Consider the following 19,468-nt stretch of genomic DNA (forward strand, 5'->3'; position numbering starts at 1 on the left):
AAGGTTTCATTTGACCCAGTTCATCACCAACTGGTTTCCCTGTTCTTTTTGTCCCCAAGCCAATGGCTCTCTTTGTCTTTGTGTGGATTACCGCCGACTCAACGCGGTAACAAGAAAAAATTCTTACCCTATCCCTCCAATGTCCCATTTACTCACCACATTTGCTGACACACAAGTCTTCTCAAAAATTGATCTTCGAGGCGCTTATCACTTAATCAGGATAGCTGAAGGCCATGAATATCTCACGGCGTTTAATACCCGTCATGGTGCTTTTGAGCACTTGGTAATGCCTTTTGGGCTTACCAACACTCCTGCCACTTTCCAAGCCTTAATTATGAATGAAATTCTGGGCAACTTGGTCAACGTTTGTGTTGTTGTTTATTTGGATGACATTCTCATTTATTCGCGCTCTCAATCTGACCATGAGGGTCATGTTAAGGAAGTTCTCCAAAGACTCCATAGCAATAACCTCTATGCAAAAGGATCTAAGTGTATTTTCCATGCCACGGAAGTTACCTTCCTAGGCTATGTTCTTAGTCTTTCGGGTCTCACCATGGACCTGGACAAGGTGCAACGCATCCTTGATTGGCCTGAACCAACTTCAGTCAAGGGAGTTCAATCTTTCTTGGGCTTTGCAAATTTTTATCAAAGGTTCATTCAGGATTATGCTGGCACCATTACCAATCTTAATGCTCTAGTAAAGACGGACACGCCGTTTGTCTTACAGAGCAAGCTCGACATGAGTTTGAGGAGCTTAAGCGTCGTTTTACGACTGCTCCCATCTTGCGTCATTTCAACAGTTCTTTTCATACTCTGGTTGAGACAGATGCTAGCGATTATGCTATCGCCGGTGTTTTGTCTCAGTTCGTTGAGGCCTTAGTTCAATCTTCAAAACACCCGGTGGCTTTTGAGAGCAGAAAATTGAAGGCCGGAGAGCTAAATTATGAAATTCATGATAAAGAGCTCTTGGCGATAATTTTCTGTTTGCAGAAGTGGCGCGCATACTTATTCAGCGTATTGTCCACTGTTGAAGTCATCACGGATCATGATGCACTAAAGTACTTCATGATCACTAAGGTCCTTACTCGCCGACAGGCCAGATGGGCTGAGTTTCTTGGCCAATTGAATTTCATCATCAATTTTCGCCCTGGGAGATTGTCTTGCCTTCCTGATGCGCTGACGCGCCGGGAGGATGTTTACCCCAAATCGGGGGAAACATTCGCAGACAAGAATCCGGGCAACGTTCGGCAACTCTTCAAAACTCAGGACGACGGATTGGTTTCCTTGTTTTCGATTTCAACCGAGGCGTTGGGAGACCGCTTGGATTCTTTCCGACTGGCTCAACTGAACGATTTCAAACTAAGGAATATCCTTGAAGACTTGAAGAAGGGAAGAAGCCGTAAACGTTTCACTTTGGACATCAAGACCAACCTCTTGCTTTACGATGATCGGTTGTATGTCCCGGACAATGATTCCATGATGTTGGAGGTCTTATTGACACGCCACGACTCAGCCTTGGCGGGCCATTTTGGTCAAGACAAGACTCAACAGCTGATTTCTTGGGATTTCTACTGGCCACGAATGACCAAGGAGATTCGCGATTATGTGTCTAGTTGTTATCACTGCCAGCGGAACAAGACTCCAAGACACAAGAAATACAGTCTACTCCAACCTCTCCCAATTCCACCACATCCCTGGGATTCTCTCTCCATGGATTTTATCTCTCAATTGCCGGACTCAAACGGTTTCGATGCAATCCTTGTCATTGTGGACCGCTTCTCAAAAATGGCTCTCTTCATCAAGACCCAGATTACCGCTACTGCTGAGGCCTTGGCCAACCTCTACGTGGAATTCGTGTTTTCAAAGCACGGGCTGCCTTCGAACATAGTTTCGGACAGAGGATCGCTATTTGTCTCGACTTTCTGGACCGGACTGTGCGATCAATTGAAAATTACACGCAATTTGTCCACAGCCTACCATCCAGAATCAGACGGACAGACAGAGCGAATCAATCAAATCCTTGAGCAGTATCTTCGTATGTTTGTAAATTACCAGGAGGACGACTGGAGTGCTTGGCTGCCTCTAGCCGAGTTTTCATACAACAATTAAACCCATTCGGCTATGAAGCATTCTCCTTTCTATACCCTTTACGGACGACATCCAGTTTTCGACTCGATCCACGTGGACGACTCGAAACCCGCCTCCGACTATCTGAAGAAGATCGAATCGGCTCAGCAAGACATCAAGACAAATTTGGAGGCCGCCAACGAGTGCTACAAGACAGCGGCAGACTGGCATCAACTTGAAGCTCCGGCCTTTTCAGTAGGCGATTCAGTATGGCTGGACGCCTCAAACATCAGATCGACTTGACCAACGAAAAAATTAGGGGCAGGCTAAATCCACACCAAAAAATTACTTCATCCACTCCAAAAATGGAGTGAACAGTAGTCCACTCCAACTTTCATTGGAGTGAACCATAGTGTACTCCAAATTTTGTTGGAGTGAACAAAATTCCACTCCAAAAAAGCCTGTTTTTTGGAGTGTACCCATGATGCACTCCAAAAATTTTGGAGTAAACCCAATTCCACTCCAAAAATATTTTTTCCAAGCAACATTTGTTTCATTTTTTTTTTTTGGAGTGCACAGATGTTCATTCCAAATTTATTGGAGTGGATTAAGGTTTCTCAAATTTAAAAAAATGCAATTTTAAATCTCTAATTGAAACTTGCATGTAACTTTGAAAAATGTATATTCCAAGTTCTTGGGGTGGAGTACCAGGCAAACTTTAGGGCAGTAGTAGGCAGGTGACATGAACCAACCAAATTTAATCCCCTTGAATTTATTTCTGGTTCAGGTTTTAGTCATTGTAGAAACTGAAAACATTTTACATACATAATTTTTGATGTATTTTAAATACACATATGATGCTGACATAAGGTTTCATTCCTCTTTGAGAACCCTGACTTATTTTAGGGTCAGCCTAAATGCACTCCAAACTTTTACTTCATGCACTCCACATTTTTGGCTTTGGGGGGCCAGCACTCCAAAAAAGTTGGAGTGCCTTGATTTTGTACTCCCAAAACATGGAGTCCCCAGATGGGCACTCCATGTTTCTTGGAGTACACAACTGGGTACTCCAAACTTGACCAAAATAGGGGAGTGCAGCTAGATGCACTCCAAAAAAAATGGAGTGCAAGCCCAAGCACTCCACCTTTTCAGTGAAGGATTTTGGCTTTGCACTCCAGCTAGCAAATACGAAATGGAGTGCATTGGGGTGCACTCCAAGTCTCCTTTTTTTTGGAGTGCCCACAGCAATCACACCTCTCGATGACCGGTCTGGACCGGTCATTGAGGGGACTCACACGACCGGTCATCCAGAGGACTCATACCTCTCGATGACCGGCGCGGACCGGTCATCAGTCACACCTCTCGATGACCGGTGTGTACCGGTCAACGAGGGGAGGTGCTACTCTCAATGACCAGTCTTTACCGGTCATCAAGGGGACTCCCACCTCTCAATGACCGGCGCGGACCGGTCATCAGTCACACCTCCCAATGACTGGTCATCTCCGGTCATCGAGGTGAGTCACATTCCTCAATGACCGGTCAGACCAGTCATCCAGGGTAATAACACCTCTCGATGACCGGTGTGTACCAGTCATGGAGGGGAGGTGCTACTCTCGATGACCGGTCATCGAGAGGAGATGTTACTCCCCTCGGTGACCAGCACAGACCGGTCATCAAGAGATGTGACTCACCTCGATGACCGGTCATCGCCGGTCATCGAGTGTTATTACCCTTGATGACCGGTCTGACCGGTCATCGAGTGGTGTGAGCGGTGTGAGCCCTCTCAATGACCGACCGGTCATCGGGAGCATCGAGAGGTGTGAGTCCCTTCAATGACCGGTCTGTGCCGGTCACCGAGGGGAGCAGCACCTCCTCTCGATGACCGGTCAGACCAACCGGTCATTGAGAGTAGCGCCTCCCCTCGATGACTGGTACACACCGGTCATCCAGAGGAGGTGTTATTCCCCTCAATGACCGGTCTGACTGGTCATCGAGGGATGTGACTCACCTCGATGACCAGTCATCACCGGTCATCAAGAGGTGTTATTACCCTCAATGACCGGTCTGACCGGTGTAAGACTCAAAAGGTGTCGTGAGACCCTTTTGCTGAATGGCGAAAGGTATGGATGAGGAGCAAGCTCTGCCTTTCTGTATATCAGAAAACAAGACCACCAAGGTAAGCTTGGCAATTTATTTTGTGATAGGATATGTTCGAAGATGAGATGTATAAGAGGATTGTTGTCGATGTCCGAGGTTGATGGGGTTACTGATGTATGTAGTAGGTGACGGTGACTTGATGTCTCGAGTGGGGCTTGAACCTAGGTCCTTGGCCTGGGGGTATATAAGTTCAGAAAGTGAGGGGTGATGAGGGTGAGAGGGAGCTAAGCTCAACCAGGAGTGGAACCGGGGACTGGTTACTGGTGAAAGGTGTGTGACTGAGCGGCGATATGAATTTCAAATAAAGTGTGAAAGGTATGAGAAAGTGAGTGGTGATGTGAGCTGATAACTGTGATATGGATAGATAATATGAGTGATAAGTGAGTAGAGAATATAGACTCCCCAATGGCATCCGGCCGGGAACAACTGGCAGGCAGAGGCCTCCTTATATAGACAATGATGAGGGAATTTAGCTCCAGGGGAGCAGCTATGAGGGAATTTGGCTGGTGAGAAAGTACAACTGAGGGAATTTAGCTAGACTATTTACAATGCGTCCCTTTGATATGCAAACAGGATCATATATATTCATACAGGGATTTTCCAAGATCAAAGATATGCAACTGGAAAACAAACATATGCAAATGAAAATAGGAGGTGAGAACTGATAAAAGGAAGGAAGAAAGGTAATTCATGTGCCGTATGCATTATGCCAAGTGTGGTAGCCAAGAGTTGAGTCTGTGTGTGAACCCGCTTGGACTGGTGCGTGAAAGGGATGATTTGCGTATCTTCTGATCCGGTAGAGATATGAGAGTGGTTTCAGTGGGTGACTAGGGGTTATTTTGGTCCTAGATTCCATTTCTGATTTCCATTTGGCCGTATCTTGAGGCGTTTTGTGAGTACACATAAAAGTTTGAATTTTTCCTTCTACAAACACAGGAATAATGACCACATCCTCCCCCAACTTATTGACTGTCCCCAGTCAATTATGACTTATAACTGTGTTTGTTTTGAGGTTGAGGCTTGATTTGGCTTGAGAGTGTATTCTTGAGTTTATGGTTTTTGTATAGGTATTTTGTGTTTTGCGGAGAGTGAGACTTGAATTTTTGGGTTGAGGCGGAGGCGTGAACCGGCGCCCTGTTTGTTGGCTGAATTTATTTCTATTCTGAGGTTGGGGTCGAAACCGCGCGCTTGTGGTGTCTGATTTTGTTGGGTTTGGTGGGAATTGAACCCAGGTTATAGGTGGTTGGTTGTGGTTATGTCCCTTGGGGTTTGAACCGTGGTCCTGCGGTGTCCAAGCTGCTTGTCGTGGTTCCTGCACAGTCCGCAGTGCGCGCTGGTTGCCGCTATGCTTGCTCACGCGCCTCGGGTGTCGAGTAGTCATCGGGGGTACTTGGTTTGCGTGATTGGTCGCGCGGGCCTCGCTGCTGCGCCCGCAGTTGCGCTCTGCGCGTTCTGGTGACGTGTGCGTTTCTCCGATTCGGAATACGAGTCCGTGACAATCTCCTTAGGCCTGTGATATCCTTTCAGCTCGTTCGATTCCGACTTCGAGCAGCTTCTCCCTCATCCGTCATCCCCACTTCTACGACCCACTCCTCGTTTTTGGCCGCGGTGGTGCTCAATCTTTAGGTAAGTCGTCTCCTAGTCGCTTTCTTCTCATTTCTTCTTCAATTAGAGCATCCTTTCCGAAGATTCGCCATCACTAGTACTTTCTAGTTCGTTTACGAGAGAGAACTAATTGCCCGTTCTCTTTTCTTATTCACTTTTACTTTTGCATTCGAACGAAAGACCCGACCATATGCATATCACATTCGAATGAACTCTGCCGGATCCTTGTTATGCCTAACGGAATCGTTTCGAAATTGACTCCTATCCTCTCCTTGCCACGGGGGTCAATGGGGTCCCTGTGCAAGGAGAGTATCGTCCGCTTCAAAGCCGATCCTCAAGAGATAAAAGCGTTTTGTCTTCAGCTCTTCCGTTCCGTCTTCAGTCTGCACGCCAAGCTTTCTCTTATCGATAGCTATCTTCAGAACTTTATGCCTTCCACTCGCCGTCGTTCTCAACGTGTCTCTGCTGAGGCTCCCCCCTTCGTGGTAGCTCCTGATTGTTGTTATGGCCTATAAGTTCTGCGCCACGATTCTGATCGTGATCTTTCCTTTGCTTGTTCCTCAGCCGGCTCGTAATGCTCGTCCTTCTCCTCCGACCGATAACGTACATACTTTTGCTCGTCCTTCTCCTCCTCCCTCCTCCTTACTTATTTTATCGTTTTCCCTTTTTATTTAGTCTGAGTTTGGGACCCTTGTGTCTTTGAACCGTCTCGAGATCGATACCACAGTTACTTTTGGAGCGGTTGGGGAGCCTGTTCCTAGCCAGAAGACCTCCAACGAATCGGTACGTTCGCCAGTTTCCCTTCTTCTTTTTATTTCCGTGTTTCTAACTTCTTTGTTTGTCGTTTTTTTTTTTTTTTTTTTTTTTTTTCCAGGACATGGATGTTGATCCTGCCGCTGGTCCCCGCCATGCTGATGTGGTGCTCAACTCGGTTCGTTTTCCATCTTCCCTTTCTTTTCCTTGGATGATACTGATCTTTTGTTATTGTTTCCAGGTCGATCGAGTTCAGGACGGGATCAATTTTTACCCCATCCGCGGTGATTGGTCCCCGGCCTGGATTAGCAACTCCTCCATTCAAGCTCCTCCTGGCTTGGCCAGCCCGGTCTATCCGCCGGTATCCGATTCCTCCACTAGTCCTTCCAGTGTTACCTCCACTTCGCCCGCCAGTTCTCCAGCTCCAGGAGCGACTGCGGCGGCTCCGATTGTTGTCGATTCTTCTACGGAGGGGACTTCAATTGATGCTGTCATGAATGACCCGCCTCCTTATGTGGCTGACCGTGTCGATCCTGCTGAAGCTCTTCCTCGTCCGAATTCACCCATTGAGTTTGGTCCAGTCACTGATTGGGCCACTGAAGGTCCGCCACCTGCTCCGCCGGCCGTTTCTACTCGTCTAATTAATCTTGAACTTCCCCAAATTCGCCGTACCCTCGTGGGTGACCATACTGTTCCGTTCGGTACCCAAGTCTACCAGGAAGAAGACTTGCTCGTCATTTTCAACCATATCGCCGACGACTTCATCCTTCACTGCAACCGATATCCAGCGTCCACCCTCGACGAGCTTGAATCCCGTATCACTTTGTTTCAGAATTTCCAATGGGCGTTCACCGCCAATCGAGCGGTGTTCCTTACCACCCACGCCGGCTACTTCTAGGTATGTCTCTTTTTTTTTTTTTTTTGTTTCCTGACTCGAGTACTGACTGTTTCTTCTTCTTTTCGCTTTTAGACCCGGCTTCAATATCGGCGGCGAAACTGTGTCGACCTCTGAACATGAATCCCTTCTCCGTTCCGCCTGATTCCTTCTTCTTGAGAAACTTGTAACACCTGAAAACCCGTCTTGTCCTCCATGTCCTGTTTGTTCCTCTTGTCGTCCTGATTGTACCTCCTGCTAAAGGCTCCAAATCCCTGCTATGTGTGTGTGTTCCCAGCTTGTCCCGAGTACCAATCCTATGTTTGATATGTCTGAAGATTGCGAGTAAGAAATCGAGCCTGATTCATCTATTATTTACTTTTATGAGTGGGGATAATTAAAACTTGAAAATTTTGAAAAAAACTGAGACTTTGATGAGACTTTGAGACTGATAAGAAAGAACCCCCTCCCCCAACTTCGATGGTTGTCCTCAACCAAATTGAGAATGATACTGTTACATGGTAAAAGATCCTCCCCCAACTTGAAAAAAAAAAAATGAGTTTAACTTCTTCTTTTTATTTTTCTTTTTCTTTTTCTTTTTATATTGTTTTCTATTCTTTTTATCTATTTTAATTATGTTTTACCTTCTTGATACTGTTACAACAAAGAAATATAATTCATTCTGAGCTTTGCGATTCTTCCTCGGAGTCTTGGTCCGAATCCTGATCTAAATCTTCGACTTCATCCTCCTGAATTTCGGTCAATAGCCGTCCTCGTGGATAGAATCTTTTGATATGTGATGCTGCGTAAGCCCTCTTTAGTTCTGTTCCGTCTAGTTCTTGCAAAATGTAAGATCCACCGCTGAGTTGCTTCTTAATTTTGAAAGGCCCGTTCCAACGATGCGCAAACAGCTTTCCCCATTGATCCTCTAGACTTTTATTGTAAATAAGAACCATTTCGCCCGGGTTTAAAGGTTTCCGAAGTCGGGCCGCCATTTTTCTGTCCCAGAACCTAACTGATGATTCTCGTGTCTCTTGAAGCTTCTGATGAGCTATTCCTAGGATTTCCTCCCTTCTCTCCAGTTGCCGCGTCCGTGCTTCCAAGAGTTCCGCAGTTGTACTAATGTCTGTCCAATCAATTCCTAAATATGTATCCATTTCCAGGTCCACGGGTAAAACTGATTTCTGGCCAAATACCAACTCGTATGGTGAGTATCCTGTCGTCCGTTTTGTAGAGATCCTGTCGGAAAAAAGTACTAAAGGCAAATATTCCCGCCACTTTCCCCCAGATTCTCCACACATTTTTACCAAGGTATCTTTAATAGGTCTGTGCCCTCTTTCAATCATGCCATTAGCTTCTGGGTAGTAGGGTGTTGTAGGCTTAAATTTTGCTCCAATCTTTTCCACAGCTTTGATAAATTTGTTTTTAAATTCCGGCCCGTTGTCGACCGTGACTGTCTTGATAGGACCGTACCGATAAACCCATTCGTCTAGTAGGAATTTCCCAATTTTTGCTGCCGTCAGCTTTTCTAGAGGCGCCGCTTCTACCCATCCAGATAAATCGTCCCTGGCCACCAGTAAGTACTTGTACCGCCCCGCTTTGATATGGCATACGTCCAATGCTACACGACCAAACAATGTACTTTCTCCAGTCGGATTTCGGATTTCTCGGGGAATTAAAGAGTCCCGTTTCTGGCATGCTTCACAGCTTTGGACCCAAAGTTTCACTCGTTTCTTCAAACTTGGCCACCAAAATCTGCAAACTAGTCGTTGATAAGTTTCTTCTAATCCTCTATGCCCTAGTTCCTCGTGGACGTTTTTCAACAGCTTGAACTGATAATCTGTATTGGATATCACTAGTTGTCCCATGGGTACGTGCCGCCTCATTAGTTTCTGGTCCTGCACAAAGAAGTTAACTGATTTTCGTTTTAATTGTCTAAAATCTTCTGGTTCCATCCCCTCAGGCTTCTTCAGAGATAACAGAAAGTATTTAAGGTCCATCCAGAATCCCGGCGCTTCCCATTCTTGTGGTTCCAATGATGTCTTCAGAATTCTAAACTGCGAACAGACTTTGATTACCGGTGCGTCCTCGTCGAAATCCTCTTGGTCTTCATAGAACTCTGATTCGTCCTCACTGATTGGCCTTCTAGATAGCCCGTCCGGGAGGGTAAATGTGCTCCCTTTTCTGTGTACAATATCGAATGAAAAGAGTTGGATGAAAGATACCCAGCGCGTCATCGGGGCGTTTGGAAGTGATGATGAGTTAATCATTTGAATTAATGACTGTGCATCCACCTGGAGTTCAAAATGTTGACCCCAAAGATATATCTGTAGCTTCTTTAGAATTCTTGCTACCCCGCAAAGTTCTAATTTCGGTTGCGAGTACCGGGATTCTACGGGTGAAAACACGATGGATTCGTAAAGTACCGGACGATCTAGTCCTGTTTCTAACTCTTGTTGAAGGAGAACCGCGCCGGCCGCAATGAAGCTTGAGTCGACCGCTAACTTAATCATTCCCGCATATTCCGAGTAATCTAGTTTCTTCAAGGTGATTTCTTCTCCAATAATCTTTTTAAGTCTTTCAAAGGCTTCGTCACATTCTTGACCCCAAACCCATTCTACGTCCTTTCTTGTGAGTTTCCTAAGGGGTGCCGCGATTTCGGAAAGGTTCTCGATGAAGATTTGAACGTAAGTTACTATTCCCAAGAATCCCCGTAATTCCGTTACATTATTTGGTGTAGGCCATGTTGATACTTTATTTTTCTTGTGCGCTGAAACTCGCCGTCCTTCTTGACAGACCACGTGACCAACAATATCCAGAGCCGGAACGCACACTGCGAACTTCTTCCCCGAGATCGTAAGTCCTGCTTCTTCAATTCTGAACAAGATTCTCTCCAAAGTAACCGCATATTCCCAAATGAATCTTCTGATTCCTGAGTTTTCGTTTAGGACTTCGTTATTGTATCTGCTGCTAGGCCCTTTTATTCCTGCATCGTCAATGAATACTCCCACGTTTCCGGGTATTTCGTCTTGAAGGATCCACATCATCTGTGCTTGGTATACTGCTACAGAATTGGTAGCACCTTGAGGGAGACGAGTGAGTTGAAATCTTCCTAGTGGTGTGTCAAAAGTGGTCAATGGTCGTGACTCTTCCGCTAATTCTCGTTCGCCGTATCCGCCCATGATGTCGCCTAGACCGTAACAGGCCCTTCCTGCAAAGGATTCTACAAATTCCTCTGCTGCCGGTGGTAATCCTGCGTCCTTGATAGTGACTTTATTCATTTCTTGCAGGTCGTGGACAATTCGAAGTTTCCCGTCTGATTTTGCTACACAAAAAACTGGACTCGAGTAACTTGAGGTTGACTGTTCATATAAGCCTGTCCTGATTCGTTCCCTGACTAACTCCACATATTCGTCTTTTATTGCAGCTGGAATTGGGATCGGTTTCTTCTGCCAAGGCTGATGGTCTATGACTGGTATTACGTAAGGTAAGCCGTATGAATGTTTCAGAAGTCCTCTTTCCGCTGGGCAAAATGCTATTGCTTTTTCTCGAATCGTGATCAGGTGTTTAAAGAGTTTTAATTCTTCATTCCAGAGCCATCCTTCAGGTCCGAAGTTAACCATCTTTAGTTGTTCCTCGGTTACTTTCAGCGTTGGCTCGAATTCTGGTGGATTTCGTGTGAGTGGGGTTTTGTAGGGGTCTCGAGAAAGGTCAGGCCTTTGAAGTGGTGGATTGAGTGATTGAGGAATTGCTTCGTTGATTGGTCTGATCTTCTTCCCCACCGGCTTGTATTTTGTCAGACACCAAAGCCCCCCATCCTTCCAGTTCCGACATAATTGCTCCTGGAACGAGATCTGTAAGCCGTTTGCTAGTAGATGCTGCAGCTGGTTGGTGGAAAACCTCGCAGTTGATTTGATTGAGGATAGGGACCGGCAGATTATTGATTCTTCCTTCTCCATTTTTGGGCGTCTTAATTTCGCTCCTAGTTCCCAACTTTTCTTTGCTCCCGTTTTGACGTAGCCACCGATAGATGAAAGGGTGATCGACAGTATTTCGTTGAAGGATTTAAAAATTGATGTACTGATCTTTGCTAGCCCTTTGAATCCCTCCACAATCATCATTGTTAAGGCCATTATCCAACATAACAAAACCTGTCCTATTTTGAGCCCTTGTGGAACCAAGCTGAACCCAAACGATCGTATATTATTTGCGCCGAGATCCTTCATGTTGTTCCACCCTCTTCCTTGTCCTACTTTTGCAAGAGGTACTGATACTTGTCTTCCTTTGTCGCCCAGGAACGTGAGAATTTCGCCTGTCTCCTGGTATCCTAACGTGCATTCGTAGTCGAAAAGGAAGGGTCGTCCAAGGATGCAATCTTGAGCTTTCGGCGATACAAACAAGTGAGCTGGCCCTGAGAATCTTCCTATGGTTACCGGGCAATTTTCCACTACTCCTTTGATGTCGCATCGCGCACCGCCTACCCCTTTCATTGGTATGTCCACTGCCACAACTTCTAAATCAAGATCGTGTGCTACTGAGGTTGGTATGACATTGACCATGGATCCTGAATCTATCATGAAATCGACCTTTGCTCCATTAATTTCGGCTGAAACGTATCCCAAGGCGCAGCTGTAGTAACACGGGTCCCTCTCCTCTTCCTGGTTATTGAGTTCCATAGTTGCTACTTTGGTGTCCTTTGTTGAAATGTATGTGGTGTTTGATTTTTCTGGTAACCTGCTCTGTAACTTGGAAATAATCTGGGCTGTGTATGCCGGAGAGATTTCCGTGAGCTGAGCAAATGTTGTTGGTATCTTGACGTTGTCTAGTTCCTGGAGTAGCGTTTCTTCCGGATTCAATTCCTTCTCTTTTCCAGCTAGTCCCTTCTCTTTGCTCCATACTTTCTCAACCATTCGTCTTGCTGGGCTGCGTACTGGTGTTTCGAGTTCTTCTTCTTGGTCGACATCCATTTGTTCCTCTTGGCCGGGCTCCTGGATCCTTACGTTTCTTCGTCCTTTCTGAGCTTCTGACCTTGTCATTGGATGTGATTTAAGGTAATTTTCGGCCCCCAGGGTTGGTGGTTGCCACTCAATTATTTGTGCGGAGGTTTTGACTGGCTGCGAATTTTGCTGTTCCTGAGCTGCTTCTTGCATTTTAGGGTCTGCTGACGCGGTAGCTACAACTGTTCGGATAGGCCTAGTTGGATTCCAAGGAATGTGCTGGCCGTTTGGTAAGTACCAATCCTTCCCGTTACGTTTTACCAAACCTTGTGCTTCATCTTTTAGCATTTCCCCGCACCGAGTAGTGGAGTGACCCTCCCTATGGCAGTAGTAACAAGTCTGGCTTTCATAGAGCGGTGTTGAAGGTCTTCCATTCCCTCGTGAGAATTCTGATCGATCTGATGGCCTTTCTGGACGGTTTTGGTTGTATGTAACTGGGACTAAACTTCGCATTTGTTGTTTGAGAGCTGATATCTCTTGAGTGAGTTCTTGAACCTGTTTATCTGCTACTTTGGAATTAGGCGTGTCGGTAATCATCTTTTCTCGTCGACGACCATCTCCCTTCTGAGTGTCCATGGTTTTTTGCATGACCCGGTTCGAATCGGCAAAGCTTCGTACATCTACATATCCATTTTCTTCCGTTTGGATTTCCAACTCGGCTGCTTCTATCGCATGGTCCCAGAGTGGTGGTTTATTACTTCCATCCTTCCCCTTGGGTAGTCTTCCTTGGCTGACGAGCGATCTCCGGATATTCTTCTGACTTTCTTTTGAAAATGCACTTAAAAATAATAGCGAGGCATCCTCTTTTTTGTTTATGTGCTCATTGCTGACTAGATACTTGAGGATGGTGGTGAATTTCCCAAGGTATGCTTTGTATTCTCGATGACTGCTAAGTTGACCTTCCCTGGAGTATTCTTCTGCTACTTTGATTAGATCGGCTGTGGTGTATAGAACTGTGTCGTCCAATTCGCCCCACGATTCTACCATATCTTTCGTAACTTCCTCCAATCGCATTCGTCGTATCCGTCCATCGCCTCGAGTTCGCTTTTGAGTTCCTCCGTCTGCACAAATCGTCCGATCTGTAACGCCTTATCGTAACCCGTTGCCTGGTATGTCCTTGCTGCTCTCTCGTATCGTTTCAGAAACTTCATAAAGTGGGTCCCGTTGTAGAGCAATCCCGGGTCTTTAATAATTTTTGGTGCTCCTCTTTGCATAACAGGAGACTCGTCTTCTTCTTCCATAAGTCCTTCAGATTGGCGAACATTATGCATCCCGTATCCCTGAGCTTGTGGTCTAGGTCGACTTTCGTTCTGAGGTGTACCGGAGTCTGATTCATTTCCGCCTTCCTCTTGATCTCTATACGTGTTTGCAGGTCCTTTGTCTTTGTCTGGGCGTGGTGGTGGTAAACCGGTTTGTGGATTCCAGTTCGAAGTGTTTGAAAAAAATCGGTTTCTCGAAGGAGTTTCTAGAGGAGCAAATCCGCCTTCCAATTCTGGCATGTTTGTAAATGGTAAGCCCATGTTGACTTCTGTTGCTTTTCTGGTTGTTCTAAAAAATTCTATCTGTTGAGTATTTATCCTGCTAATCTCTGATTTTCTCGATTATAAATGGTCTCTGGTCTCTTTACCAGGGCAAGCTGAGGGGTTTATTCCAAATAACTAATAGTAGCTGGGAGGGTTCTTCTAACAGTATACGATTATCCAGAGTCTATTTCTGTCCGGCTTCTTCAGGTGCAATAACCTTTCTTCCGAGCTTCTAATCGTCCGCTTTCTTCGAGTGGTGCTCCAACGTTCTCTTCTAACAGGATCCTAGTTATCCAAATCCTTTGGCAATCTTCCGTCTTCTGGTATATAACTGGCTGCTTTCTTCAAGATACGTCCTTCAGTACTGGTTCGTTGTTCAATCTTTATTCTTCAGAGATGTTGAGTCTTTTTCGTCGCTGGATAGTCTTTTTCAATAGACTAGTTGATCTTCAGAGTAACTGAGTTTTCCGTTTATTTAAATGACAGTAGTGGCTGATAGATTTGTTGTTCTTTCTTCTTATTCGAGTATTCGACTAATTTGGTTGACTTTGTTCGACAATCCAATTATACGGTAATCCGATCACGTTGGGGACTCCCTTGTAAGACTCAAAAGGTGTCGTGAGACCCTTTTGCTGAATGGCGAAAGGTATGGATGAGGAGCAAGCTCTGCCTTTCTGTATATCAGAAAACAAGACCACCAAGGTAAGCTTGGCAATTTATTTTGTGATAGGATATGTTCGAAGATGAGATGTATAAGAGGATTGTTGTCGATGTCCGAGGTTGATGGGGTTACTGATGTATGTAGTAGGTGACGGTGACTTGATGTCTCGAGTGGGGCTTGAACCTAGGTCCTTGGCCTGGGGGTATATAAGTTCAGAAAGTGAGGGGTGATGAGGGTGAGAGGGAGCTAAGCTCAACCAGGAGTGGAACCGGGGACTGGTTACTGGTGAAAGGTGTGTGACTGAGCGGCGATATGAATTTCAAATAAAGTGTGAAAGGTATGAGAAAGTGAGTGGTGATGTGAGCTGATAACTGTGATATGGATAGATAATATGAGTGATAAGTGAGTAGAGAATATAGACTCCCCGATGGCATCTGGCCGGGAACAACTGGCAGGCAGAGGCCTCCTTATATAGACAATGATGAGGGAATTTAGCTCCAGGGGAGCAGCTATGAGGGAATTTGGCTGGTGAGAAAGTACAACTGAGGGAATTTAGCTAGACTATTTACAATGCGTCCCTTTGATATGCAAACAGGATCATATATATTCATACAGGGATTTTCCAAGATCAAAGATATGCAACTGGAAAACAAACATATGCAAATGAAAATAGGAGGTGAGAACTGATAAAAGGAAGGAAGAAAGGTAATTCATGTGCCGTATGCATTATGCCAAGTATGGTAGCCAAGAGTTGAGTCTGTGTGTGAACCCGCTTGGACTGGTGCGTGAAAGGGATGATTTGCGTATCTTCTGATCCGGTAGAGATATGAGAGTGGTTTCAGTGGGTGACTAGGGGTTATTTTGGTCCTAGATTCCATTTCTGATTTCCATTTGGCCGTATCTTGAGGCGTTTTGTGAGTACACATAAAAGTTTGAATTTTTCCTTCTACAAACACAGGAATAATGACCACACCGGTCATCGAGAGATGTGACTCACCTCGACGACCGGTGATGACCGGTCATCAAGAGGAGGTGATGACCGGTGATGACCGGTCATCAAGAGGAGGTGTTATTAGCCTTGATGACCGGTGTGACCGATTATCGAGGTGTGAGTCCCCTTGATGACCGGTCTGTGCCGGTCATCGGGAGGTGTGACCGGTCCGCGCCGGTCATCAAGAGGTGTGAGTCCCCTCGGTGACCGGCACGGACCGGTCATCGAGAGATGTTACTCCCCTTGATGACCGGCACAGACCGGCCATCAAGAGGTGTGATTTCTGTGATTTCCCTCAATGACCGGCGGTCCGGTACAGACTGGTCATTGAGAGGAGATGTTAATCCGCTCAATGCCGGTCTGTACCGGTCATGGATATCAGGAGGATCAAGTGGGGTGTGTTTGTACATAGCCCAGTTGAAGTTGTAGGCACTCCAGCTCTGGCTGGAGTGCACAGTACTGCACTCCCCTTTTGAGGAGGAGAAATATCAGGAATGGAGTGCTGGGGGAATGCACTCCAATCTGATGGAGTGAGACTCATGGGCACTCATTACATTTCCTGGCCACTGGAGTTCTTTGTGGTGCACTCCAAAGAGTCTTGAGTCCCCAGTTCTGCACTCCAATTGACTTGGAGTACTCTGGTCTGTACTCCAACAATCATTGGAGTGCACACTCCATACACTCACTTTTGGAGTGCTTTTGGGATTTTTTTGGAGTGCATTTAGGCTGACCCTTATTTTACTGCAATAGTGTTGAAAACCACTCCAATAAATTTGGAGTGAAAATCTGTGCACTCCAAAAAAATGAATCATTTTACCTTGGAGAAGATATTTTTGGAGTGGAATTGGGTTTACTCCAACATTTTTGGAGTGCATCATGGGTACACTCCAAAAAACAGGCTTTTTTGGAGTGGAATTTTGTTCACTCCAACAAAATTTGGAGTACACTATGGTTCACTCCAATGAAAGTTGGAGTGGACTACTGTTCACTCCATTTTTGGAGTGGATGTAGTGATTTTTTGGTGTGGATTTAGCCTGCCCCAAAAATTGGAGGACTTCCCGTCGATCTGGAAGGCCTTCCAGAGTCAGATCTGGATCTCCAGATTCCAGAGTTCCAGATATTGCCAGATTGTTTGTTCCGTCCCTCAGATTACAAGCCACTGCAATATATCTAGCCTTGGCGCATCACCAGAGGCCAAGCCCTCACTCCGATCCACTCACCCCAACATCTCGGCTCCACAGACTCCACAATCAACGTGTGCTTGTCGGATCAATGGACGACTCCGATTCCGATCAACACTCATCCTTATTACACCATCGACAGCACCAACAGCGTCCCATTCGGCGTCATTTCCAGCAGCTGCGAGCTCGTCGAAACCGAGAAGCAGAGGAAGCAGCACTCCTCTGCATGGCCTTGGGCGTTGGGGGTGGTCCAATGCGACGTTTGAGGACATACCTGACTCGTGGCGATCTGCCGGGGGACCCGCTGGTGGACAGCGCGTGGGCTTGGATGTATAGACGCCAAAACGATCGAGCTTTCATTACTACGATGGGCATTGACGTCAAAACTTTCAACAAGATTCTTGGCCCTTTTTCGATACGCTGGAATTCAGAGACAATTCCGAGAGCGGATGTGGATCAAAATGGCGAACCCCAAGTGGGCAGGCGTGTACTCGATGCTGCTGGGTGTTTGGGTTTAGTCTTGCATTGGTTGAGCTCAACAATGGCAGCGTACTCCCTCCAGCAAATTTTTTCACTAACCCCGGCGGTCTGTTCTCGGTATCTCTCTTCTGGTCTTCAAATTCTCCTTGAGGTCCTCAAGAGTCTCCGAAAGGCACGAATTGTCTGGCCATCAACTGAGGATGCCATTCAACCTTATGCAGAAGCAATCGAGAAAAAATTCCCGCTCCTCACACGCTGCTTTGGATTTGTGGATGGCTTGAACTTGCCTGTGCTAGTGTCTGATAATGAAGAGTAAGTGAAAGCTGTTGTTTCAGTTTTTCTTTCAGGAATTTTGAACTGATTGTATCACTCATTTATTTTCCTCGCACAAAGTGTTCAGAATGCGTACTACAATGGATGGACATGTGCACACTATTGTAGCTGCATTCTGGCATTTGCACCGGATGGGACGATACTGTACACAATTCTCAATGCCCCGGGATCATGGCATGATTCGGCAATAGCAGGACCACTGTACAACGAGCTCCTCGACAATACCCCAAAGGGCTTTCAAATCTTGAGTGATACCGCATTCCCCCGCAAGTCCGAACGGCTGCAAAGCCGAATACTGGCCCCAGCAAAAAGAGGCGATCGACTTCCTTCATCGCCTGGTTCATACGCACGACTAAAAGTTCTGAACGAACAGATCGTTAAAGCCCGCCAGGCTGCAGAGTGGGGAATGCATTCCCTCCAATGCTCATTTGCCCGACTCAAATTGCCTCTGCCCGCATCTGATCACCAGTTCCGCGCGGATGTCCTGCAGGTTGTGTGTTGTTTGCATCAGCTCCGTTGTTGTATGGTTAAAATCAATCAAACCCAAACGGTTTACAACTCGGTATGGGATGAATTGCATGTTGTTTCCAGGGAATTCCATAAAATGCTTTTTAAAGACATTGAAAAGGAATGTCACATCAGCCGTTATTATGGTGACTGGTTATGATGTCAAATGTCTATCTCTGAGCTCAATTTTCTTGTTTGTTTCAATTCAATCTCTTCTTTGTTTCAAATCAATATCTATATTGTTATCAGTGATCATGTCCACAAACATCAACTCGATCTATCTGCTCAACCAGAGCTAAGTGAAACAAATACCTAGTAATTGACTCAATGAATCTTCTCAGCGAGAAAACAAGTCAAACAGGCGCTAAGTAATTTTAAATTGCTTTTGTGGACTGTGACATGAAAGTTGGTCCGATATAAGACAAAAAGGCTATTTTAGTGAGTGAGAATAGGGAAAAGAAAACCATTCAAGATTGGAGTGATTGACTATTGTGTAAGGTGACGGGCTCGGAGCGATTCGGCGGCGAAAGAAGTACCACTTTGTGGGGCGGGCATACTTGAGGTAAAAACATCTTGCCCCATAGCTTCATTTGCCTCAGATGGCAACGCTGCTTCGCTGCCCATGTAACGGGGCTCAGTTGATTGACTTGGAAATGCACCGGTTCCCATTCTCAATGGGCCACTAAAGCCTGAGCCGTAAAAACCACCTTGAGGTTGCTGATGGTGTATCATCGTACCGCCTCGCACCTCCATTCGGAGCTGCATGATTTCCAGCTTGCTGCACAGATTTGTGTTCTCGGATGTTTGCTGGTACAGGTCCCTCTGGGCCTGATCTAGCTTGTCCTTTGTCTTCTGAAGTTTGGCTTGCACTCGAGTGTGCTTGTCTTGCAGTCGGATAAGCTGGATATTGACGCCATCTTGTAAGCGAGCAATCTCCTGTTCCAGTCGGTGGATCGTTGTGTGCGCATCTTGCAACTGGATGGCATACAGATTGGTCATGTTTTGCTCACGTTCTCGCTTGTCTCTAGCGTCACTGTTGAAGAAACTACACAAGTGATCTCTGAGCTGCTGTCCACGGGAATTTCTTGAGGGACGGTTGGCAGTTGAAATTGGAGAATTATTGTGCCCTCGTGTTTGAGATTGGACTCGATGGACGCCGGTATTTCCAGGTGTTGAACGTCTTGGATTAGTCTCGGCAATCCTCTAGTTGTCCATTGGTTGAAAAGACGCATTTGGTGACGGATTGCTGGGATTTTGAGATTCTTCCAAGCCCGGAATCAGACTCTCAAAAGATTGCTCAGGGTCTCGGAATTGATTGTCATCGTCACAATCATCGTCA

General features: G+C 46.0%; 1 protein-coding gene across 1 annotated transcript; it reads right to left on the reverse strand.

The window, feature by feature from the left end:
- Positions 1 to 18,615: 18,615 nt before the first annotated feature.
- PtA15_3A881 (uncharacterized protein) lies at positions 18,616 to 19,128 on the reverse strand (the record flags this gene model as incomplete). Its single annotated transcript, XM_053167893.1, has 1 exon — positions 18,616 to 19,128. The coding sequence occupies one exon, from the start codon at positions 19,126 to 19,128 to the stop codon at positions 18,616 to 18,618; it is 513 nt and encodes a 170-aa protein (XP_053019065.1).
- Between the last annotated feature and the right edge of the window lie 340 nt (positions 19,129 to 19,468).

Source organism: Puccinia triticina, chromosome 3A (genome assembly GCF_026914185.1).
Source record: "Puccinia triticina chromosome 3A, complete sequence".
Taxonomy (NCBI): Eukaryota; Fungi; Basidiomycota; class Pucciniomycetes; order Pucciniales; family Pucciniaceae; genus Puccinia; species Puccinia triticina.